The sequence below is a fragment of the Mustela erminea genome, chromosome 15 (genome assembly GCF_009829155.1).
Source record: "Mustela erminea isolate mMusErm1 chromosome 15, mMusErm1.Pri, whole genome shotgun sequence".
NCBI classification, from domain to species: Eukaryota; Metazoa; Chordata; class Mammalia; order Carnivora; family Mustelidae; genus Mustela; species Mustela erminea.
Window position 1 is genome coordinate 75669389 of NC_045628.1, and position 27326 is coordinate 75696714.

Genomic DNA, 27326 nt, shown 5'->3' on the forward strand with positions numbered 1-27326 from the left:
TGGGTTATAGAAGGAACTAGGTACAGATGGAGAAAGTGCTTTAGATTTGGATAGAAACAGGAAAGAAACAGCATCAAAGAGGCTTTCCAGAGAGTGGTGGAGGCTTAGAGTAGCCACTGTGGCTAAAATGGGGTGAGAGAGGAAAGGAGGGGAACTACAGCCACAGATAAGCATAGAGAGCAAAGATTTCAGAGGCCAGCCCCTTCCTGGTGTGCCCATAGGTGGGAGGTGTTAGTGTGGAATTGAAATTTACTGGAAGCACATAGGCAAGGAACCAAGAAGACAGGGACTGCATGGGTTGACCACCGGGGCTCCCAGGAAAGGGCAGAATTTAGGTTGAAGAAGTCCCAGTGCTATGACTTCCCACCAACCTGACTTTGGGCATTTAGAGAGGGGGGAAAAAAAAAAAAAGCAAGTGTCAACATTAGTCACATGCTTAACTATATCCGCACCACCCCCCCCCAGCAAAACACAGCTCTTGCTCTGAAAGGAAAAAGAATCCCCTTTCTTATTTAGGTATCCCTTTGCCAATCCAGTTGAGGGACATCAATGTTGTATATTTCCCACAGGCTCTATTTTTGTGGATCACAGGCATTAGTAAAGGAAATTTCGCTCATTTTAGTCTATTCTGTTACTCTGCATAGGAAGTACAATGAGTAATCTAAGTATTGTCTTCCCCGCCCCCCACCCCCCCCAAACCCCCCAACCCCTGCCTAAGCTTAACCAAAAAGAAGCCCTCTGGATTTAAAAATCCATCCTTAAAGAAGGTTTGCCATTTAGTGGCTTTATTTCGCTGGGTGATTTTAGAGCTTCTCATATAAAGCTATTAGTTCTCACAGTGTCAGTTCACATGTTACCTCCAGTCTCCTGAAAGCCCTAGTGTGCTTCAGCAGAGAAAACAAAACATGGAGCAACCTCATGAAACACTCTTCTTGTAGAAACAGCACAGCACTGTTCTCAACAATCCAAGTGTTTGTATTTTTAAATAGAGTAGGTAAAAATGAAAACATTTAGATTCAACATTTCTTCTAGCACCTTAAGAGCTATAAAATTAATGTCAGATTTGTTCTTCTTGTCAGCAGTGATACGTTGCTTGGCAACCCCAAGTGTTTCTTGGGTTGAAACGCAAACTACTGGAGCAGCTACTCATGTTTAAATCAATGAAGCTGCTCAAGAAGCTGAATGAGATGCTTATCACAGACCCACATCTCATATTAAACAGAATATTTATAGGTTAAGCTGCTCCCACTATTAGATGTAATAATGGTGCCCCAGTCACCCTACACACTCTTTCAAAGTCATCAAAATGACATACTGGCCCAGCTGATCAAGTTTTCTACATCCTCAGTAGCTACTATATCACTGGCTCTCCCAGATCATTTTGTTAATTGTGTTAAAATACACATAAAATTTACCATCTTAACCATTTTTTAAGGGAGATGTTCAGTGGTATTAAATACATGCACATTGTTACGCGACCATCACCATTATCCATGTGCAGAACTCTTCTCATCTTGCAAAACTGAAACGTTGTATCCCTTCAACAACCACTCCCTCAACCTCCTCCCCCAACCCCTGGCAGCCACCATTCTACTTTCTGTCTCCATGAATTTGACTACTTTAAGTACTTCATATATGTGGAATCACACAGTATCTGTCTTTTTTTTTTTTTTTTTTTGGTCTGACTTATTTTATTTAGTATTTCCTCAAGATTCACCCATGTTGTAGCATATTGCAGAATTTCCATCCTTTTGAAGGCTGAAAACTATTTCACTGTACATATATGCAACATTTTGTGCATCTCTTCCATCATCAATGGACATTTGGGTTGCTTCCACTTTTTGGGTACTATGAATAATGGTACTATGAGCAGAAATATACAAACATACAAATATCTATATATACAAGTATACATATATCTGCTTTCAGTTCTTTGGGATATATACCTGGAACTGGAATTACTGGATTATAGGGTAATTCTGTTATTATGGGGGGAACTGCCATATTGTTTTCCATAGTGGCTGCACCATTTGACATTCCTACCAGCAAAGCAGGAGGGTGCTAATCTTTCCACATCCTTACCAACACTTCTTTTCTGTTTATTTTTTTTCTTAAAGTAGCCGTCCTAATGGGCGGAAGGTGGCTACTGGATTTTATATATCCTTTATCTTTTCATTTCTCTACCTCTGCAGGCACTGTACTCTCTTGTAAGAATTCACATTAAGTGGAATATCTATCCCCTCCTCCACTAATCTATGACCTCCTCAATCACAGGAACCAAGTCATATTTATTCTAAATACCCCTCACTCAAAACAGAAAGCCAGCAATATGGAGGGAGGAGACAAGATGGTGGAGAAGTAGCAGGCAGAAAGCCAGCAATATAATATAAATTTCCTGAATATCTTCCCCACTGAAATATAAATTTCCTGAATATCTTCCCCATTGCTCATTACTAGTGGAACATAGTTTTCAATTATAAATTCACAGGATACTGAGAAAGATCTTGAATTCCAGGCTAAGATATTTACTCCATCAATAAGTACAAACAATTATTGTTATTTCTGCAAAAGTTTGCTATAATCAAACCATTGGGTGAAGTTGTGGTGACCAGAGCACCTAAAGTCAGAGTCTAAATACCTGGCTATGCAGTCACATCTCAGGTGGGGGCAGTGTGTGCCTGGACGTGGATGGCAGCTTAGAGAATGAAGCAGAAGCAACCAGGGGAGAACCAGGACTGTGTTCTGAGAAACTACAGTTTTATTCTGGAGGGGAAACGTCCAGTTTAACATAGAGGGTCTCAATTTATGATTCAAAAAATATATTTTTCCTATTTTTTAGTTTGTGAATATTAAAAGTAGAAATACTAATTTGGGATGTTAATAAATGATAAAACCTCAAAGTGAGAAGAAACAATGGAAATTGAAACTAAGCACGTGATGTATCACAATGCAGTTAAAAATCCATGAAAAACAAGAACATAGATTTGGTAAATGATACAAACAAGAAACAATCATTAAATATTAAGTCAGTGAAAGGAAACGAAAAAGATACTCATTAGAGAAACAAAATCAATGAATGCTGATTATAAACTTAAATGTTTCAAGTATTGATAGAATATTAACATAAAACAGGCATTAAACAACTGAGTCATATGAGAATCAAAGATAAAGAAAATAGGTCAGAAATGATCATTTTGATCCTTAACCACGTTTTTCTAAAATTACTTCCAATTTTTAAACATTTATGTAGCACCTAGAATACAGCAGGAATGGAATGAGCCACTGGGGACATTGCTGAGCCAGCAACTGGGAAGCTGACAGTCCAGCCAGAGGACCATCAAGTACTGGCCACAAAAGCTCCATGTGATCAAATCCCTGTGACAGAGCTTGAAGGGACTAATGGAAAGAAACAGCAATATGAGTGGGGACGTGAATTTGTTTTATCTCAACAAAGTGTCATCATTTAATTTCTTTTCTCTGTTTCTGATGGTTAGGCAGATGGAAGTTTCAACTCCTATCAGCATCTCCAAAGAGATAATTAAAGAGCTGTGTTTGAAGCCTGATTCTTTACTAACTTACCTATCTCCTTTCTTCAGCTAGGCACTGAGATTAATAGAAGTGGAAATACATGAAGTGGATTGTAGACATTATAAAAACATGATGTCTTGTTTCAATGAACAGATGCCACTGAGACGGGAAATAGAAGGAAGCTAGATCTTTCCAAAGTTGCTACAAATATGGATGTGAAAATTATGTCTTGCACTAAATAACAGGAAAACATATTCTCAGTTTAGTGATCAGCAAGTGAGAGGAAATGTGGCTGTAGGCGGTGACAACCCGGAAGGGTGAAGGCCAACTTGGACACCCTTCCTCACTAACTTCTCTGCCCATTCCGTCAATCCAAAGACCACTATCCTCTAAGACCAAGATAGCTTGGTGCCTTCTGCCTCCAAAAAGCCTCATCTGCTTAGCTAGGACAGTTGCTGCATTCTATTGAGTCTTTGCCCCCACAAGGCAAGGCCCCTTATCAGGGCAAGGACTCAATTCAGGGGAAACTGTGGCATCAAATGAGTACGAATCTATGCTCAGAATATATTTGTATAATTTAGTCATATTTGAACTACAATTTATAGCTTCTGCCCCCCAAAGATCCCCCAGTTCATGCTGTCCTTCCCACGACACAATGGAGAATGAGGTTTGGGCAGGTTTGTGGAGTGGGGTCTCCTCCATGGAAGTTCTGTGCTGTTTCCATGCTGCAGTATTAGCATGAACTACACCATGTGTGGAATCTAAGATTATTAGTACAATTCTTTATAAAATTTCCCATATTTACCTATATGACATGCCTGTACAAAATCAATCTATATATAATTCCTTACCTAAAATTAATTTTACACAAACAAGTCTTTTCTTAAAAAAAAAAATGCAACATAAATACAATCTCTTTAATACCTAGCCCTCAACTACTTGTATTTCTGCCCCATTACTCAAGGACCTAGCACAGGATGAAAGCAGTATTTAATATTTCTCAATATTTCTAGCGTTTTGTTTTGTTTTGTTTTTTTAATATGAGAGCAATCGGAGACATTTTCAGGGATCATGCCTGACAATATCTGAACCTGAACTGAGGTAGTTTTCTTAGGGATAAGTGCAAGTTATTTCTTATTGATGTCTCATAAAATATCTATATTGTTACCTCTTGAGAAGTAATAAGGAATTATGGGGAATTTTATCGTCACTGAAATAACATTCCCTTGAGAAATAGAGAAGGATGGGAAAACCTCAAATACTCTTACATTTCCTTAGGGAAGTGATGTGGTATTTTGTTCCATGCACTGTCTGTTCCAGAAGATGACATAACTTATAAAAGAGGCTTTTATCAAAGTCTTCTCTGAACATATGCAGCTTCTGCTTTTTTCTTGCTATATTAATTATTTTATACAGCCTGCTTTCATCTTTTAATTTTTTCAGAATGTTGTAGAGATTATTTCTGCCTCACTTTGATCTCTGCTGCCAGAAGCACCTGAATTCTATCATAGAAGGAATTATAATGCACAGCAGGCCCCTGGGGGGCATCAGGCCAACCTTAGGTGACAAACACCCCCTCACTTCACACTGAAATGTGAACTCCCTCTCAAGTCCCCAGCAATCCGGAGTCAGTTCACACGTTAGGGAAGGGGTTTTCTTTATGTCCTTCTTTTAAAGACGTGGTATATTTCTCTCTTATCTTCTCTTGTCTTTTTTTCTCTTCTCATTTCACTTGCCATGTTTAGAAAATACAAGTGAACAAACATTTTTAAAAGTTTCCAGTAATCCTATTAACATTAAAGTTGAAATGAATCCAGGCATTTACATTTTTTATTGAGATAGAATTGACATTAACATTGTATTCATTTTTGGTGTGTAACATACTGAATTCATAAATGGATGCATCAATAAATGGTCACCACAGTAAGCCTAGTTAACATCCATCACCTCACATAATGAAATTTTTTTCTTGCGATGACAACTTTTAACATTTACTCTTTTAGCAACCTGCAAATATACGACACAGTACTGTTAATTATCATCGCCATGCTTTATACTTACCTTTGTTTCATTAAAAAAAAAAGGTTCATGCATACATATTGATTTGATTTTTTCCACTTAAATTATCTTGGATATTTATGAATAAATATGTATTTATAACAACACTTTCAAAGTTTTCATGGTATTCAACGATAGGTATGTATATGCTTTGTTTAGCCAAATATTCTTTAGTTGTTATAATATTTTGCTGCTATAACAAGAATGAATGGATATGAAATACATAGATATATCTGTTGGACTACTTCCTTAAGATAAATGCCTTAAGTGGAATTGCTTGAAACAAGGTATTCATGATATTATTATTCATGATATTAAATATTTTAAATATTATGAAAGTACCTTTCTTAAATACTACACCAACTTGTGAATTCAATATCAGGGTATAAGGCACCCAGTTTCACAAACTTATTATTACTCATGTCATTCTTTTCAATCATTATCAGCCTAATAACAGGAAAATGATATTGTGTTTAACTAACTTATTTTATCATATCAAAAAATTAAAAGTTTGTTGGTTATTGGCTTCACTTTTTTATGAATGTCCACTTATGTTCCCTGCCCTCTTTGCTACTGAACATGATTTATTTATCTGTTTATTTATTACTAATTTACAAGAGTTCTTTAAATAGTAGGGATAATAATCATTCTTCACAATGGTTTATAAGTGTTTTCCACTTTACCGCTTGCCCCATAATATTTTTTATCATCTATAGAGGTTCTTAATTTTATTTGGACTAAAAAATTGAAAAGAACTCTCTTTTTATATAGATTGAAGTGACTCAAATGTTCTTTTAATCTTTTCCTGTATGGCTTCTGTTTTTGGTGTCATGATTGAAAGAACTTTCTCTACCCTTAGGATTACACAAGCATTTGCCTGTTCTCTTCTAGTGTTCTATTTTTGTTATGTTTATACTTAGGATTCATCTTGAAGTTATTTGTTGTGATATGATAGGTATAGAGATCTAACTTCTTTACCCAATTCTACTTATTCAAAAATCCACCTTTTCCATACTAAATATATAGCATATATAAGGGGTATAGATACTGTATATCTACTACATCTAACTGAAGAGACTGACTAACTGAGTGACTGATCTGGGTTTATTTCTGGATCTGCTATCCCACTCTTCCGAGATGACTATTTATATTTTAATAATTTCAAATCTTTCAAAACATTTTTTTATTTTTAAAAGATTTTATTTTATTTATTTATTTTAATTTGTTTATTTAATTTAAATTGTTTATTTAAAGTTATTTAAAGATTTTATTTATTTATGTGTTTATCGGACAGAGAGAGCACACGCAGGAGGAGGATCAGAGGGAGAGAGAGAAGCAGACTCCCCACTGAGCAGGGAGCCTGATGTGGGGCTTGATCCCGGGACCCTGGGATCATGACCTGAGCTGAAGGCAGCCGCTTAACCAACTGAGCCACCCAGGCGCCCCACCTTCAAAATATTTTGAAGATTTTACTTATTTATTTATTTTATTTAGAGAGAGAGAGAGAGAGCATGCAAGCAGGGGAGGGGCAGAGAGAGAGGGAGAGAATCTCAAGCAGACTCCACACTGAATGCAGAGCCTGATTGCAGGGCTGGATCAATCTCATGACCCCGAGATCATGATCTGACTCTTAACCGACTGAGCCAGCCAGGCAGCTCACTTTCAGAACACTTTAAACTGGAAGGGCAAGTGCATCTTCATTAATTTTCTGTTTTAAATATTTTCTGGTAATGTTCGTTCAGTTTTTCTTAGAGATGAATATTAGAATGCGTTTGTTCAGTCCTACAGGGAATTATCATTGCCACTGTGGGTAACACACCCCTTGGGTGAACAGAGGGGGAAGGTGTCCACAATCTTCTGACAGAACGAAGTTTTGCCATCCAGGAACAAGACATGAGCCTCCATTTATTCAAATCTTCTTTTCTATCTCTCAGCACCACTGTAGAATTTCCTTCACATATCCGATCGTTTAGTTTACTTTCTGGATTTTTGTCTCTTTGTTATGATAATTCAGAGCTCTTTTTTCCACCTTATACTTTTGGCAGTTACAGAAGAACTTTATTACTTTTTTTATCCTGAAGGCCGCAACTGGCCTCTTTACTAATCAGTTCCGAAAATGTTTCAGTTCCTTTGACTTTCCATGAACGAGATTATCATCACCAAAATGACTGTCTCCTCCTTTGCAGTATTTACATAATGTGACTTTTCTTTGACTAATTGGCTTTGGCCAACATTTTTAAAAACAATAGAAACTAACAGTGGTAATGGTAGATTTCCTTGCCTCACTCTTAACCTTCATAGGAATGATCTGGCCCTCTTCTGATATTTGCTAATTGCATATCTTTATGAAATTGTATCATCTCTTGGGGCTATAACTATAGACTGATACTTTGGATAAAATTTTACACAACCATATGCTTATAAACTAGACAACACACCACAGTGGCAAACATGAGGGTACTTTACAGTATCAGAGTCTGGCCAATCATCAGTCGCAGAGGCAAGTAAAAGCTTTCGAGGAGAGAACACTGAATTAGAAATAAGGAAAGTTCTTTTTGTTTCCGATTTTCCTACAGATTTTACTTAGCTTTTCACATTCACAAGATCATAATATAATTTCTATGTGTCAGACATGTAAGTTTATAAAACTTAATGAAGTAAAGTTTTAAAGTTCAGAAAAGATGTATTTTCAAAATACCACATAAAAGAATATATGAAAACTTTTTGTCATATGTGCTTCTGGAATTCAAATCTTACAACATTAGATCTGTAATTATATCACAGTATACACTAGACTATAGCCCCATACCTTTTTTTAATGAAATACATGTAAGATACAGCAAGAAAGAAAACTCTCAGTATAATCCTACCACTACTTAGATTTTTTTTTATGTTAGTTTTTAAGCTGTTTTTTCCTCAGTTAAAGTGGCTTACTGTATATTCATGCACTGAGACTTGGCACTTTATCCTCTAAGCAATGTTACTGAAAGAACTTAGGTTTTCTTATGTGGGAAAATGTAACATTAGTATTTTAGGGATATAGCTCTGTAATTATTAATTTTTACTGACAGCACTGTGTAGAGACAACACAACTTGTATGTTCTGAAAATGTGATAAAGGAAAACATATGGGAAACATCAAGGTTTTTCCTTACAGTTCTTGAATGAAAATGAGCAAAGGAACAAACTCATGTTCTAGGGGCATGGGAACCCCGAGAACCTTCTGCTCTGGGTCTTAGGGCCAGAGATGCAGAACCCATAAAGCATTTCAGAAACTATGTCCCAGCTCTCACTTTATAGGCAGGACACGGGGCACCAACATGGATCATGAGGTTTGTCCAAGGGGACAGTCCAGCTCCATTCTTACATCTGTGTTCTCCTAGTCACTGTTCCTTCCACCTCACTGCCTTCCCAGAAGTCCCTGAGGAGCACAGAGCCCCGATTTCTATACTTAGCTTTCTGTACACACTTAGATTTCTGTACACCTGCTCATACTCCCACCCTCACTGGCCTCTGGGAATTGCTCCCAGGGAACCACACTGTCAATAGGCTCCCATGCACTGGGGCCAGCTGCGCTCAGCTTCCTGTTGGTACTCGGCAAAGGAAACATCGCGGGAAAGGTAGACTCTAGTCACTGCCAATTCCTGTCATAGGACCTCAACGATGGCCTCTCCCAATTCTTAGACTCAAGTTACTCTTAGACCTAGTGCACCTTTCTCCAGAAGATCCCAGAGCAACATTTAGTGCCTTTTGCCCTCGTGTGCATCATGGGGGTAAGATTTCAGAGCTAATTCCCAGCCCTGGGTCCATGACTAACTCACCCTGGGATGGTGACAAAAGTCAGCTCTCTTCTCCTGACATTCGTCTTCTCCTCCAAATAGTGATAGTGATCACCTGGAGGATACCTAAGCTGCTAGTGTGGACATTCTGGGCTTCTGTGATGGTAAACAAGGAAGAGACAGCAGAGGACATGCGGAGAAGGGAGCCAGCGCTGTGTACTGAGGTGTGCCCAAGGGATATAAAGGACTACCTGGAAAGCATGTACATTCCCTGCAGAAGTAACCAGTCTCTAGCCACTGAGGACACCTTTCCTCGACTGCAGCAACTGCTGGAAACACTGCTTCTTGACCTCTGGCTTAATTAGCATATCTAGTCAGTGAAGCCCATCTGACAGGCTCCATCTGGGCTCGTTTGCCTCCCATAACAAATCTTACCAGTGGCAACGGACGTCTCCTATGTCAGCACCAACTTTAGAGGCCCACCTTGGGGCTGCCAGCTTCTGAGACGTGCTGGGGCTTTTCATTCTCTAATCAAAGGGGTCAGAGTAAATAGGTGTTGGCAGCTGACAGCTGAGGCTGTGTGTGGTGTCGACTCCTCGCCACACACGGTTTCTAATAAAGAGTGCTGGGAAAAAGATTTAAGCCTCAGATTTCTGTCACAGTGGCTGTGGTAAGAGATTCCGGGGTGGTCGCTTTCCCGTCACACTCACATGTGGCCAGGGCCAGAGGAGGGGTGGGGAGCCTTCACTGGGCCTTCGCGCAAACCCGCAGTGAGAATGTATGCATACACACAGACACACCTATATGTACAGGAATATGAGTGAGGATCCCCGGATTAGCGCTGTCACAGTTTTTGGTAGCCAACCTTAACCGGGGAGAGTGTGTCGGGGCGGGCACCTAATACTTAGCCACACCCCCATCCAGTCTCCTTAGCACACCAGCAGGGCAGTTACCTGGAAGGAGAGGAGAGAAAGGCAGCCCTTCCCTCCGCTCTTGGAGCTGCTGGTGGCCCCCCGCTGCCACACAGGGGTGCTTAAAGGGATGGGCCCTAGGCAGGCTCAGGCCAGGGAAGAGCAGGCTTACCCAGTAGTCCTCCTGACTGGCAGCAGGGAGATGTAAAATGCTGTGGCCACAGCCTCCACGTTTCTGTCAGACAAATCCATCCATCTTTACCTCAGACCCACATTAAGAAGCTACGTAAGGAAAAGGTTGTAAAATACTTCATTCTTTGCCCACAGAAATGTCAATACATGGAAAGAGGAAAAAACCACTCAAATTAGAGAAAACATCATGGGCACGGTAAAGAAATGCTTTCACGTGGAAAGGAAGAGGGGGATTTTCAGAACTTATTGGAGAAGTAACCCCCCTTAACAGTACTGCAACAGAACACTTTGCTTTGAGTCAACTTTGAATAGGTACATAAATAAACCATAGACCAGGGGCCCTGATACAAGAAACCAAAATTGCAATGTCTTAGCTATACTGGGAAAGGGATCTTACCAGTTCCTTGGGGAGGAAGAACTAGACATTTATATCAAAACCTACCACATATAATCTAAATCTATTGTATAAATTTAGGGTGAAGAGAATACATAGAAAATGCATCTAATCCAATCTTATACATTTAATTATTCTCAGCACATCTCAGTTAATCTTCACAAAGTTCTGAACTGCTTAAAAAGTGAGTATCAGAACTAAACCCCACAGAGCAGAGATGCTGGAGGTCGGCCAGCAGGTGTGGAAGCAGACTTATGGGAGGTTGGCTCACATTTCGTTTATGCCTTGATGTACTCTAAGTTCAAAATAGCACATTATTCACAGATATCCATACATTAAAACAGTAATGACTCATCAACGACGCTATAACACCCGCTTGAGCTGGTTGAGATCATATTCTGTTATGGCCTCACAACTATTCACTAGAATAAATACATACATCCTGTTGTTCAGCTTAACTTTATGAGACTTTTTTTTTTTTTAAGTCATTTAGAGAGGGGAATCTGGGTGGCTCAGTGGGTTAAAGCCTCTGCCTTCAGCTCAGGTCATGATCCCAGGGTCCTGGGATCGAGCCCTACATCGGGTTCTCTGCTCAGCAGGGAACCTGCTTCCTCCTCTCTCTCTGCCTGCCTCTCTGCCTACTTGTGATCTTTGTCTGTCACATAAATAAATTAAAAAATCTTAAAACAAACAAACGAACAAACAAAAGAGTCATTTGGAGAAAGGATTACATATCACCAAGCACAAATGCCTCGTCTGAAAAACCTGAGACCAAACAAGCGAAGTGGTTTGCATAAGGCCACAGAGCTCCTTAGTAAGAGAGCTGAGGTTAGGGCCCAGTGTCCCCAGGGACCCATTCGGGTCTTTTTACATATCACTACCTTGCTAATTAAAGGGGATGAGAAAATCACAGTGAAATGAATTTTCATATATAATTATGAAAGATGGATTTGATAGAAAGCTACCAAAGATACATTATCTTCAGTGTGTATAAAAACAATCTTTCCAACATTTCAACCAGTTTTCCTTTTGTGTGTGTGTGTGTGTGTGTGTGTCTGTGTGTGTGTGTCTGTGTGTGATTTTTGACAAGCCCAACTAAATTTAAAGGAAAACGAAGAACAATGCTAGGTCTTATGACTCTGGCTATTGGTTACCCCGAAGCATGTGGCTGGGAGGCATGCAGCCTGGTCAAAACCATCCTTACATAACAAAGTCAGGAAGGAACTTTCAATGCCAATGACAAATTCATAAGTGCATACACTGCACAATGACATTCAAACCCCAGCTGGTGAATCTATTTTACTGAAATCACCAAAGGAACCAAAGCTGTCTCATATAAAACCTACATATATGCAACTGTGTAAGAACATTCAACAAAATATGTCAGCTTAGCATCCAAAGTTATCACAGCCACCAGAGAGAAATTTTGATGTCTACTGGTTGAATAGACACATAATAACAGCAGTAATAGCATTAATGGGATCTAGACGCTCTTGATAATGTCTACAATATTCCATTTTAGTTGGTGGCACTTGCTAGCAGATAAAAAATCTATACTTCATTTACATGGTATGTTTCTCTCATATTCCGTCTTATTTTCTATTCAGGCTGCTCTTGTTCAAGAATGTACAATGCAAGGTGCCTAATGTGATTTAATAGTTCTATTATCTGCCCAGAAAATTCCACAGGGTGAGATCTGTATTTCACAGAAATGAAGTTCTCTTTTTAACTTTAAGCACCCACTTAAGAATTTTTTTCTGAACGGCTAAACAATATTTCATTACTAGTCCAGCATCTCTCTTACTTGAAAAATACAAATTTCTGCATCTCAAGAGATCCAAAAAGCTACCTGAACCCTGGGCTTTTGCTTTAGCTCTCATTGTGTCCCCACCTGGTGGGAAGGAAGGGCAGGGGAGCTGCTGAACCGGAAGTCTTCAAGACAACCAGAAAGAGATGGATGGGGCACTGACAGCTCCATATCCCTTTCTTGATTACTCCCCACCACAGATATATTAACTCTGCACCTCATTCCCCGCACTTTCATTCCTTCCTCTCCCCCTCCAGCTTTCTTTTGACCTAATATGTTATCTTTCCCATGCCCCTTTTCCCTTCTAGTTTGGATCCTATCTAACTTTTCCTAGATATAGTGGGATTAAGTTAATATATTTACATTCCATGAAGGTATTCTAAACAAAATGTTAAATTACACATACTCTGCTGTTTTTGTATGTTAAGACAATGACTCTGACCCCCATCATTATGGACGACTTATTCCATCTTCTATGACCTGGTTTTATGATCAGTGCTATAAACATATGAAACAATTAGTTAGGGGTACAGGTAGCATCTGTGGTTTCAGAAAGGTCTCCTCACCCCTAACTTCTACACAAGACTAAAGGGATCAAGTAAGAGATCTTTTATAGTCATTCCAAATCCCAAAGATGTTAGCATCAGAAATATTATTATATCTTTTAGAAAATCCAACGTGATTGGATGGCACTGTCCAATAGGATAGCCACTGGCCATGTGGCTATTTAAAGTCATTAAAATAAAAGGAAATTTAGAAGTCAGTTTCTCAGTTACCCCAGCCATATTTCAATGGCTCAGTAGTCCCATATGACAAGCAGTAGTCCCATATGACAAGTAGTCCCATATGACTGTACCAGGAGCACAGATACAGAGCACGTCATCTTCATAGAAAGCTCTACTAGGCAACAATATTCTAGAGACAGGTGAGGACCCTATTACAAACATGCAAGTATGAAAATCACTTTCTTGCAATAATAATTAGGATTTTTAATTTTAGAAGAAAATTTTACCCTTTTGACCATAGTAGAGAATTTTGTCTCCAGTTCTTGAGCCAACGGCACATTCTTGCCTTAAAACCAGGATTTCTGATGGTCATCCATAGAATCTCTCAGGGCTTGGTACAGCAAGACCAGACAGGGAAGGGGAGAGGCAGAGAGGGCTTGAGTTGCCCTACTACCCTTGTCAACCAGCATCTCTGTTTCCAAGGAGTTGTATTTAAATACCCATTTATGACTCAAAGCTCCTGAGAATCATTCTATATTCCCTCTGGAATTTGAATTGCTCTTACAGTATAACAGAGACAACACATGGGAGAGAAGTGTGATCCACCACATCACTGGAGACAGTCGTAAAATCTGATAGATTGTTTCCAGTACACAATCGCGTTCTCCAGCCTCAAGCTAGCCTTTCCCAGCCCCAAGATTCTCCCTCCACTTCTTATCGATGCACGATGCATACTATATTAATCCAGGTGACCATTACATGCCTTTCTACTTTATGAAATCCCAACTGCACCATGTTTGCTCTTTGCAAAAACCCTACTTTGTAATTACCTGGGACACATGAAGCTATCTCATGTGAAACTCCCTTGTGCTCTTTCCTCTTGTCCAGTTTTTCTCTCCATTCGTCTTTCATCCCTTTCTTTCTTTCTTTCTTTCTTTCTTAATGGTTACCTTTCTGAACTTGTATTTGATGTTATCCCCTCCTGTTTGCTCCAGGAATTACTCTATTCATCATCCTCACGGGCTTTTATCTTTCATGGCTTCTTCATCACTAGAGCCTTCCTCTTGGATCATAAACATTCTTATCTTTGCTTTTTAAAAACGAGGGGGAGGGTGAAACTAACCACAAAACAACTTTCTCTGCTCCTCCACTGGATCTTCATTTTTCTCCACCAAACATCCTAACATTCACATGTTTTCTCCATCCTCACCTGCCTTACCCCCTTGTAACCGGATTCCTGCCTTCATCTGTCTGTTCAAACTAACATCAAAGCTCCCAGTGACTCCTAATCACTAAATCTGCATTCCCACTCTTCTCCATGTTGAGAGGGTCAGTCTGTGCAGCACAGACTGCATTGACTGACCATCTCCTTTCCATGAATGTCTCTCCTCCCTGGGCTCTCCTGGTGCTCCCCCCCACTCGCTGACCATGCCTTCCCTGGTTGTTCCCTGCTCCTGATCTAGACGGTCATGCCCTGCATGTGTCCCATCCCTGTTCCCACCTGAGGGCAGTCACGGCTGCTCTCCTTAATGTCATTCCAGTGTGTATGTAAATCTGGATGAATTTATAGGAATGCTTTTCTGGGACCCTGACATGATGAGAGCCCCTCAGACCCCGCTCCCGAGCCCACAGTTCTGCAAGTGGTGCCCTCATCCTCATCCTTCCTGCCACTCACCCTCACAGTTGCTCTTGACCTGTCAGTTCTGACTCTCTCACATTCAGCCCTTTCTTTTCATCCCTACCACTGACCCCTATTTCGGGTTCCCACTAATCTTCTCCTCCCAACTGCTGCCTGTTATGGGACCAGAGAACCCACTGACATCATGAAATTTATTCTCTTTCTCACTGAAAGCAGAAGAAATTATCAATCTGTGACCCCTGTCTACCGCCTTGAGGAAGGTATTATTACAAGGATCTTTATGAACCTTCCCAGAAGACAGCCTGTGCGTGTTATGGCAATACAAGAAAGCATGTACTGTTGGCAAAGTTCCTGTAAGAAGTCAATATGAGTCTAAAAGTTATGCTCGATTGCTTTTTATTTCTCCTCTGTCACTGTCCCTAGTGGTGTTAAGTTGTGATGGAATGTTACCTCTGACCTATCCTTTCTGTGAAAGCTAAAAGCAATCAAGAGCATGAAAACCCCTGCCCCCACACTTCCCATCTCTTGTAGTCCTTGATGATTAATCCAAGAGGCGCCATATTAGGGAGAGTACAGGGGCAAAAAGGGGACTTCCAAGAACCTCACAGCCCTGCATCTCATAGATAAAAAGCAGGGCAGTAAAACCTTTGGGCTGCTGTTTGTTAGTGTTCTGAAATTTCTGTCTCATATGACAAGGAAAAAATAACAAAAGGAAGGTCTGGTCAGAAGGAAAGCATCCCTAATTTTGGCAGTGCTAAGACCACTCACACCCAGTCTCCCTTGTCCAAATGCCTTGGCTCACAATTATCACAGTAATTGTTCTCAAATACTCTTCTGATTATTCACCACTCAAGAATCGTAAATGGTTCCATAATTTTAACAGAGTGAAATCACAGGATCCTAGCTATTGAGAGCCAAAAGAGGCCAATTTGTTTAATTCAATCTCTTCTAAATTTATAATAAAAATTCTGAGTCCACTGAGGTTAACTGACTTTCCCCCAAATTATTCTATTATCATAAGTGCTGATTTGATGCATGTTATGTACATAAGTGTGGCATATTTCTTACCTTGACCACTTTTCCATAGTTCAAAGTATCCTCTTTTCATTAAATATCTTGAATAAGCTACAACATGTTAGACTACGGCACTTATAAACCTTTGAGGGACAATGTGACTTCTAACATTGTGGCTCACATATCTGAATCTAGGTGGATAAACTAGCAATAGCAATAAAGAAAATACTTTCACTCACAGGCAATGCTGCATAGAACTCAGAAGAACATCTTCCTGTGTAAATGAGTATGAAGGAAGAAAAGAAAGAAGAAAACTGAATGTGTGGGAAGAATCTGGAAAAATAACAGCAAGATTCAGTGAAAATGATTCTATTTTTTCCTTATAAAGAATACTTTAAATTACATAATTACAGATCCCAGGGAAATAGATATTTAAATCCATCAGTGACATGTGTTTGACTTCCTCATTTCCAGAAAAAATCAGAGGCTTATTTTGGTTTTTGTTCTCACTCTTCTCTTTTCCCCACCCACCTACACCAGACTGAGATCTCCGACAAAGTAAAACCCTAGTACAATAGAAATTAGACTCTAGCAAAATGAGAAGGTGAAGCTGCGTGAGGCTCTTTACACATGACAAAATCAAACGCTCCCACTTTTTCTTAGACATTAGAATGGCAAAGAAATAAAATCAGATCCAACTCTCAGTTTCTATTTCTAGCAGAGGTTCTAAATGCCATCAGCTTCAATTAATGGGCTATGTCTTAGTCACCTTGCATAAATATGTTTCATTTAAAGGGAACCCAAGTGAAGGTATTTCCTTAAATGATCACATGCTAAATAAGGGCTTGGCAGAACCCCTTTAGATAAAGAAAACAAAATGTGACTTTCTTTGCCCAAATTTATTAATTTCTGAACAGCCTGAAGCTTACAGCCCAAAAGAGACCCCCATGAAAATCGATTTCTAGAACTGTCACCTTCATGCCACATAAATGACAGATGTTTCATCTTAATGTTCAGAGACGTATTCACCATACATGGCAGACAGAGGGGAGTATAAAAATTTAGAAATGAAAAAGACGTCATCTCCCTGAATTCTATATACTCATTAACACGTTCTTTACCCCATGTCAGACACAGTTAATCCATCATGGTCATTTTTCCAACTGAGCTTTTAAAATCCTTCTCCACACAGAACTTTAGGCATGTGGCCAATGAATGGAAATGATGTTGAGCCACTGTCATTACGACTATACTAGGCTCTTTTCTGAACATGTGCATTCATTAATTCCATTTAATATTCCCAATCCTACAGTGTTTTGTTATACTTCCTTTTAATATTTTATAATGAGAAAACAGAGCAGGGAGAGATTAGGTAACTTGCCTGAAGTTACAGAGCTAGCAAATGGCAGAGGGGAGATGCAAACCCAGGTAGCCTACCTCCAGAGACGACATCCTTCACCACTATGCTACAAGGTTTCTTTTTTTTTTTTTTTAAAGATTTTATTTATTTATTTGACAGACAGAGATCACAAGTAGGCAGAGAGGCATGCAGTGGGGAGGAAGCAGGTTCGCCACTAAGCAGAGAGAGCCCGAAGCGGGACTCGATCCAGAACCCTGAGATCATGACCTGATCCGAAGGCAGAGGCTTTAACCCACTGAGCCACCCAGGCACCCCGCTACATGGTTTCTCAAGAAATGAAAGCCAATACAGAGGGAATATGGGATTTTAATCTTTTATGGAAATTTTCAAATATACAAAAAAAGTAATAGTACACGAAACCCTCATAGCTCCATCATCTAGCTTCAAGGATCATAAAAAATTTACCTATCTTTTTTCATCATTTTTGGGGGAGGAGATGGTGCCTGATTATTTTAGCAAAGCCAGAACACTGTCGTTACTTAAAATGTGGAATAATTAAGTCTGAAGATATAATGCAGTAGCGCTGAGATACCCAGGAGAGGATCTGAAGGGTGTGAGGACTTTCCTCACCCTCAACTCAGGAAGGTTAGGGCTCCCCTCTTCATATATCCCCTTCTTTTCCCACCCACCAAATGCTGTGCAATCTTCAGCCACAGCAATACTCACAGTTCCCTATATGGATTTCTTTTCATGCTTCTATCTCCCCATTGTATTCTAACTTTGCAGGAGTAAGATCTTGGTGTCCTGATCACAACAGCTGCAACACTGAGCTCTGTGCTTACCCTACAACAGATGTTGAAAGAGGGCTGGACTGGGGAAGGGAAATGGACAGTCCTGATAGTCACAAAACCAGATAGCCAAGAAAAATGAGGCAGTTCAACTAGACATGGTTTCTACCATAATCCCCCTACCATAACCCTACCTACCTATCACCCCCCAAATTTCACTTTATCTTACTTTAAACCAAAAATGGTCAATTTAAAAACAAAACAAAAGATATTCACATGCTAATCTCATCTCTGGGTGGACATGGACATGATCATCCGGAGTGTTTCAAAATGGAATGTACAATGTCAATGAGGCTGAAACTCAAATACGCAAGAGCGTCTCTGAAATCTGACCACACAGGTCCCTTTAGGTTCCTTTTATCATGAATAAGAAATGACTCCCTCTTTGCCAGCGGAACACGAGACAGATTAATGGTTGTTTTGGTAAGAGTTATTTATGATACTTCTTGCCAATCCTGAACTTACTTAAAATTCATGTTAGATACAGAAAAATCAAACGTATTATTTATGTAAATGTATTTTATGATATTCATGAGCATGAATGCTGAAGTTAACATTACAAAAAGCTTTCATATTAACCCTTATTTTCATTGATTAACCTTCTAAAAGGGCTAGTGATTTTCCATTTCAGATTATTATCCCTAGACCCCAAATCCTATTTGATAATTAAAAGAACATCTACTTACTTAAGTTTAAAATAAGAAATAAAACTCTAGGATTTAATTAAAATATCTAATCTCTTCAATTGAGAGGTCTGATTTTCACAACTCTGAAATTCTCTCATGAAAAGTCTCAATGGTAGGGTTTGGGGCCAATTCTCTGGGAGTAGCTAATTACAAGCAAGGAGATACATAGGTTATTAGATATATGTGAGACTATTAGGTCAATCTACATGATGATTCATCTCTAAATACACTTTAAATGGCCTATTATCTTTTCTACTCTTCGAGTAGCATAAAATATCTCTAAGTATACCACAGTCAAGAAAAGCAACATTTTAGAGATTCTAGAAAACTTTGACAGCCGCAATGATGATGAACTCCACCAACTATCAAGACCCATGAAGCTCTTAATTAAAGTGAAAATAAGTTCCCACTACAAAATATTTCTGAAAGCTGCTAAACTTACATTCAGGGGTCTCTCTTACGTAAGAGAAAATGTAAGAAAACTTCTATTGGGAAAGAATTTCTCCTGAAATTCTTCTACTGTAAAGGTCATTGTAGGTAGCATGAAGGATACTAAAATTATTAAAAGACATAGACCCTATCTTCAAAGAGCTTATGATCTGCAGGGTAGACAGCCCAGAGAAACAAATAAGTACAATGAAACAGCATGTGGTAATCCACAAAAGGGATGCAAGCAAGGAGCCATAGGAGTTCCCAGGAGAAAAGATGGCTTCAGGTTCACGGATGAAGGAAGATTTTTTTTTTTTTTTAAGAGGAAGTAGCATTTGAATTGCACATGAAAATGGCAGAATCTACAGAAAAATTTGGTTGGGTGAAGAGGGAGAGCATTCTGGAGATGGTTTACACCAACGCCACGAAGGCAGGAAAAGCACAAAGCCCTCAGAGAAAAAAGGGAACAATTCTGGTTGGGCAGTTGGGGGTGTACACGAGGGGATGATATATGGGAGAGGTAAGAAGGGAACCGGACAGGTCATAGAGGACCTGAAACATCCAACAAGGAATGGAAGTAAGCACAGGGGCACCATGGAGCCATCAAAACAGGGTGAAAGGAAAAATTGTTTAGGACCATGTGCCTTACAAATTACAGCATGACGATTTATGAGGAATGCTTTAGGTGAGAGGTACTATAGATTTAAACTAAGATAACGAGAAGAACAAGGATGGATTACATGACAGAATGAGACCTGACCAGATTTGATCGCTGAATAGAAAGGAAGGCAAAAAGAACGTGAAAAGCAATGCTGGTCCTAAAATTTCCAGGCTCAGTAGTTGAATCACAGATATAATTAACAGACAGAACAATGGTGAAAGGGGGTTCCAGTCTGTAAAAGATAACAAAATATTCATTTGGGGGAAATGTTCAGTTTGGGCAACCCGGGTCAGGCTGCTAAAGATGTCTGGCATCATATGAAATGGGGATGGGTAGTTCTAGAAAGAGGTCAGGGTGCAGATAGGGAGTTGGTAGTGTGGCCAAAGTGCTGAGAGCTGAAAGCATGGATAAGATGAGCAAGGGGAAGCCTAAAGAACTGGAAGAGGATGCACCATGAGAACAAACCTTGGGGAGCTCAAACATGTTGGCCTTGGTGTACAGAAGACGGGTGATGCTATGATGAACCGTCAGGTTGCACAAGAAATGGAAAGCCCTTTAATTCAGGAGGTTTTCTGGATGCACCAACAGCTCCCTTACAAAAGCTCTCTCAGAGCCCATCTGTACTTCCCAAAATGCAACCCCTCTAAGAAAGTCCCCGATCACCCTAATCAGAAACTAACCCTCTATCCCAACCCAGGAATGTTGATCCAGGTTTACATCATTTTAAAGCTGTGGACATATACCCTTGTGCCATGATCATTTATACAATGTCAGTCTCTCTGTCCCCCTCTCCAGCTGCATTTCTACCTCCCCCCACCACTCTACTACCTCCCTGCATCCAGGGTGGTAGAGGATGGATTCTACACGGCAGAGACTCAGGTCCGGGGGGCCCATGCTCTCTCCATAATCCACGTTCATTGTCACCCGCCCCCCAGGACCCAGGAAAACCAGAGAGAGAGAGTTGTAACTAAGCCAAAGTCATCCAAGAAACACTAAGTTCTTAAAGAATCACTGAAAAGTGTCCTAAATACAGCATGTTTCAGTCACTGTGAACACCGTTCAGACATTTCATACACACATGAGTATCTAAAAATATAAGCCATACACTTCCAAAGAGCTCCTTATTATAGTCATGCTTCAGATTTTGAGACACCTATTGTGCCACATTATAATTCCTAATGACTGTGGTATTCCTAAAATGAATCCTATGTGCATGTGTTGTTTGAAGAAAGGCCAATGTTCCAAGAAGGAAAAAGGAACCAATTCTGATATCATGCTAGCTGTTTTGATGACCTAAACCCACAAAGCTTTGCTCCTAGGGTTTGATTTCAGGACTTTCAGCTCTTTCAAAGGCTTCCTATTTTACTTAATCCTTATCATCAAAGCAGCATCTCTCCACTAAAAAACAGAAACAAAAATTTTTTTGACATTAAATCTAATAGCAAGTATAAGCAGAGTGTTAACAGTACTAAGATATCAATTCCAATAAATGAGAAGGTTTTCCATGGTCTATTGGTGAAGTACAAATTTTACATATAGTGAGGTGGTAAATAATTTCAAGTCAATTCTAATTTTTTTCTTTAAAATAGAATTCTGAATACATATTACCTTTATTTTTTTTCTTTTCAAATTTTTATTTAAGTTCTAATTAGTTAACATACACAGCAATATTGGTTTCTGGAGTAGAAGCCAATTCAGTAATTCATCACTTACATGCAATACCCAGTGCTCATCACAAGTGCCCTCCTTAATGCCCATCCCCCATCTAGCCCATCCCCCACCCACCTCCCTCCACCAGCCTTCAGTTTGTTTTCTATCATTAAGAACCTCTTACAGGCTTCCTCTCTCTCTTCCCCCCTCCCATATGTTCATCTGTTTTGTTTCTTAAATTCCACATATGAGTGAAATCATACAGTATCTATTGTCTTCTCTGACTGACTTACTTCTCTTATCATAATATACACTAACTCCATTCATATCTTGCAAATGGCAAGATTTTATTCTTTTTGATGGCTGAGTAGTATTTGTGTGAGAGTGTGTGTGTGTGTACATGTGCATGCGCCTGTATACCACATTTTCTTTATCCATTCTTCAGTTGATGGACATTTAGGTTCTCTCCATAGGTTGGCTATGGTTGATAATGTGGCCATAAACAGCAGGGTGCATGTGCCCCTTCAAATCTGTATTTTTTATTCTTTGGGAAAATACCTAGTAGTGGAGTCACTGGGTCAGAGGGTAGCTCTATTTTTAACCTTCTGAGGAACCTCCATACTGTTCTCCAGAGTAGCTGCACCAGTTTGTGTTCCCACCAACAGTGCAAGAACAACATTTCCCCTTTCTCCACATCCTCACCAACATCTGTTATTTCTTGTGTTCTTAATTTTAGCCATTCTGATGAGTGTGAGGTGGCATCTCATTGTGGTTTTGATTTATATTTCCCTGATGACGAGTGTTGTTGAGTATCTTTTCATGCGTCTTTCAGCCATCTGGATGTTTTCTTTGAAAATGGTCTATTCATTGTCTTCTGCCCATTTCCTAACCGGATTATTTGTTTTTTGGGTGTTGAGTTTGAGAAGTTCTTTATAGATTTGGGATACTAGGGTGCCTGTATTGGGGTGGCTCACTTGGTTGAGCCTGTCCTCGGCTCAGGTCATGATCCCAGGGTGCTAGGTTCCAGCCCCACAACCCCAGCTCAGCAGGGAGTCTGCTTCTCCCTCTGCCTCTCCCTTTGCGCGCTCCCCCTTGCTCATGTGCTCCTTCTCTCTCTCTCAAATAAATAAATAAAATCTTTAAAAAAAGATTTTGGATACTAACTCTTTATCAGATAAGTCATCTGCAAATATTTTCTCTCATTCTGTAGGCTGCCTTTTAGTTTTTTTATTGTTTCCTTTAGTGTGCAGAAGCTTTTCATCTTGAGGAAGTCCCAATAGTTCAGTTTTGTTTCTGTTTCCCTTGCCTCCAGAGACATGTCTAGTAAGAAGTTGCTATGGCTGAGGTCAAAGAGGTTGTTGCCTGTGTTATCCTCTAGGATTTTGATGGATTCCTGTCTCACATTTAAATCTCTTAACTATCTTGAATTTACTTTTGTGGATGGTGTAAGAAAGTGGTCCAGTTTCATCCTTCTGTATGTGGCTGTCCAATATTCCCAGCATTATTTGTTGAAGAGACTGTCTTTTTTTCATTGGATATTCTTTTCTGCTTTGTTAAAGATCAGTTCACCATATAGGCGAGGGTCCGTTTCTGGGTTTTCTATTCTGTTCCATTGATCTCTGTGTCTATTTTTGTGCCAGTACCATACTGTCTTGATAAGTAACAGCTTTGTAATGTAGCTTGAAGTCTGGAGCCATGTTGCCTCCAGCCTTGTCTTTTTTTCTTTTTTTAAAGATTTATTTATTTATTTTAGAGGGAACATGAGCACAGGGATGGGCAGAGAGAAGGGAATAGAAGCAGACCCTGCAACTGAGCACAGAGCCTGACATGGGGCTCAATCCCATAAGCCTGAGATCATAACCTGGCTGAAATCAAGAGTCAGATGCTTAACTGATTGTGCCCCCCAGGTGTCCCTCCTTTTCTTTTTCAAGATTGCTTTGGCTATTCGGGGTCTTTTGTGGTTCATACAAATTTTAGGATGTTTGCTCTAGCTCTGTGAAATATTCTGGTGGCATTTTGATAGGGATTGCATTAAAAGTATAGAATTGCTCTGGGTAGTATAGATATTTTAACAATGTTTGCTCTTCCAATCCCTGAGCACGGAATGCTTTTTCCAATTCTTTGTGTCCTCTTCAATTTCTTTCATAAGTGCTTTATAGTTTTCAGGGTACAGATCTTTTATGTCTTTGGTTAGGCTGATTCCTAAATATCTTACACATTTTTGGTGTGAATACGTATTACTTTTAATATGAAGTCTTTACAGTAGGAGTTGTTTTCCCTGGCACATTATGGCTCTTGTCTCTCAGGGTGCTCGGTATCCCTCTCTGGTGTCCTCTGAAGCAGAGGTGAGAGAAATGCCCTAAGTACACCTGGAATTATTCTGTCCACACCTGTCAGCTCTTCTTTAGCAAAAGCTGCTGCCATGGGAACAAAGCTCAATTCATCTTATCATTAATTTTTTAAGAAATCAAGATGTTAGCATCTTCCTTGGAAAGATATATACCATGTGAGGTTTTTCTGCTTGTTTGTTTGTTTTATTTTGTTTTAAATCCCTCATGGTCCCTCTAAAAGAGAAACATGCCACTGGGAATTTTACTACTAAAAACTATGACAGATAGTTGCTCCTCTATTTAAAAATTTTCAGACTGTCAATACACATACACACATCTAAAAATAGGAGTTCCATATTTGTAAAAAGTTCTTTATTGTAGTCACATTTCAGATTTGGAGACATCTACTGTGCCATGATGAAATCCATAATAACAAGGGTATTCCTAATGTGAATCCTGTGTGAAAGCAGGTCAGAGATGCAGCATACTGAGGAAACCAAGTGAGCAAAAAACCTCTCAGAAACTGCCTACAAACACATCCAGATATCATGTAATGTACTACTTTGAGGAATAACTAGGTAGACCAAAATTTAGAACTGTAGAAGTACAAATGTGGTGCACATCAGCTCTCTAAACCCAAGAAAGGCTAAAAAGCAAGCTCAGAGAAAGGAAATTAAAAAATCAACCTCACTCTCAAATTCTACCCTCACACCCCATCCTGCTCTCTGTCTCTTTCCATTACTACTTCAGCCTGATTCAACTACTGTAATCCCTCCCAAACAGCCCTGCACATGAAAACCTCTAAGACTTCCCCAGCCTTCCGGCAAGTTCTTGCTAACCAGCATCTGAGATGTCATGGCTTCAGATCCAATAACAATGACTTTGAAGTTGACAGGATGAGATGGGCTTTGGTCATCAAAGGCTCAGCTGAATGGGGCAGCCTCCAGATCTTTAGAAACAGTGGCTGTTTGTGATTTAGTCTGAGACTATTAATTCATATAACTTACAATATCAGTCTCAGGAACCAGGCCTAGAGTAGCATCTTTCAGCTAAAGGGCACCTTTCTGGGAACAGAGTGAAGAAGTTCAGCTGTGCCTTTTTAAAATTTTCAACATCATTTGGTTAACTTTTAGAAGTCCAGCCAAGTGTTCCACAAAATGAAGGCATTACAGGTAATCCCAGGTAACTAAAAGGATTCTCACCGCCACTAATTAATACCTGTTTCTTGTAACACCTGATTTGGATCTTTCTTTGACTTATGTAGAATCCATGGAGCAAAGGGCTCCTGGAATCAGTCCCTGGATAAGTCATTTTCTATATTTAAACGTTCTTTTCTAGCAGTCAACTCCTCCTAACTGAAAAAGGATAGGGCCAAACAGCCTTTTTTTCTTCAGTAGATTATTTTCTAAAATCCTAACAATGGTAGATTAAAATAGCTAAATCAAATCTTTCACACACAAAGAAATGAAACTATTACACCCGCATGCCAGTCCACCTGCCCCAGGACGGCCAGAGGGGCGTATCCCACTGGGGAGCAGCGCCCCGCCCACTTACGGTTGGCCAGCCGGCTCTGCTCAGGCTGTGCGCTGTCCACGGACTGGGTGCTGGAGACCGAAGACACGCTGGAGCTCCGCACAAAGCCAAACGCCGCCAGCTTGGCTGCAGGGAGACGTGAGTATCCGGGAGGACGAAGTCCAGATTTGGGTAGATTGGATTTTGCAGCATTTGAACCGGAGGCTTTCTTTAAATCCGCTATAGTGAAGGAAAACCAAGCCAAACAAACAAAATCAGTTGACAACAAGATAGAGAATACATGGACAGTCAATATTAAGATGGCTCTATCATAAACAGGCCACAATTAATCTTGTAGGATGTGCTTAAGCACATTCACAAACACACCTTTATGAAAAGGCCCCTCACAGTGGGAGCTTCACAGAACTCAAACAGAAGGAGAGGCAGCAGGCAGGTGAGACAAGAACAGACAGCTAGTCCTATGATATGACCATAAATAAATACAGTGCTTAGGAAGCTGAATGGAATGAACACTTACTGTTCCATGTTACCCAAGAATTGTGAAATTGACATACTTCTTGAAATCTGACATGCAGTGGGCAAAGAGCACCTTCGTGGCAAATATTCGTCAGGAATTTTAAACAGTATGTGATAATTCATGAAAGCATGTACAAAGAATCTTTTGCTAACATTCTGTTGGTTGTAGGAATGAGGTGGGCACAGACTGTAGAGCTGTTGGGGTTGAAATCCAGTCTTGTCATTTATTAGCCGCATAACCTTGGGGAGTTCACCCAACACTTTAGAACTACAGTTTCCTCCTACAGAAGGACTGGAGATGATAAAACTGGCCTCAAAGGTGAAATATAAATATTATTGCTTGTAACAGAACTTTATAGATGCTCCAATTAGTGTTAGTTTTTTTCTCTTTTCTCCATGATCTGTTTTTGTGTTAAACTAAAATTCAAAAAATAAGCTAAACTTCAAAATTAGTTCCCAGATATGTGCAAAGCCAGCTAATTTTGAAATAATAAAACATCATGCTATAAATCTACCATCTCAGCATAATGATATCCAAATTGGGCTCTGTTCATGGCCACTGCAATGATCATCTCCACTCTATAAGAAGTCTTTCAATATCAGACAGAACCAGGATGTTATCACACATAAATGCTCTTTAATATTCCTTAAAAGGAAAAAGAGTCAAACGTCCTAATATTCTGAAATAATTGTCCCAGTCAAGCCATTTAGCACCTTTCACCTGCACTATTTACTATGAGTGCTGATATACAGACCCTTCAGGAAATGTTCCTCATTCTTTATTATCTTCTGAAAGACTAACCAGGTTGCAGAATAATAATTAAAAAAAACACATTTCTTTTAAAAAATTGATTTCTAAAAATCAATGAGGAATCTACATTAGAAATAAATCTATGTATGGAAATCTGTGGAGAACCAACAGAGGCCAATCTGGTCCAATGGTGCCTCTTCCTCTACAGGAGTCCCCCTAGGAATGAGGCTGTAGCCAGTTGTATACCCAGATGAAAGCAGAATATGCACAACTATGGTGTCCTGACTTCTGGGTCAGGACTAGGAAGAGGAGGAATCAGATAAGTGCAGAGGGAAGAGGGAACAGGGATCTGGGGTTGCAAAATTCCCAATTCAGTTCTGTTCTTCTGCTTGGGAAAAATGTTCAAATATGATAAGAAATAACCACTGTTTATTTTATTTTTTTAAAGATTTTATTTATTTATTTGACAGAGAGAGAGATCACAAGTAGGCAGAGAGGCAGGCAGAGAGAGAGAGA

General features: G+C 39.7%; 1 protein-coding gene across 2 annotated transcripts in view; it reads right to left on the minus strand.

Moving 5' to 3' along the window:
• Nucleotides 1-27326, minus strand: part of MTUS2 (microtubule associated scaffold protein 2) — a 576541-nt gene that overhangs the window by 310812 nt on the left and 238403 nt on the right. For both annotated transcript variants that reach the window (XM_032314531.1, XM_032314532.1), the window contains exon 5: nt 25565-25762. In XM_032314531.1, the coding sequence (XP_032170422.1) occupies nt 25565-25762 (198 nt within the window). The remainder of the gene's footprint in view (nt 1-25564; nt 25763-27326) is intronic.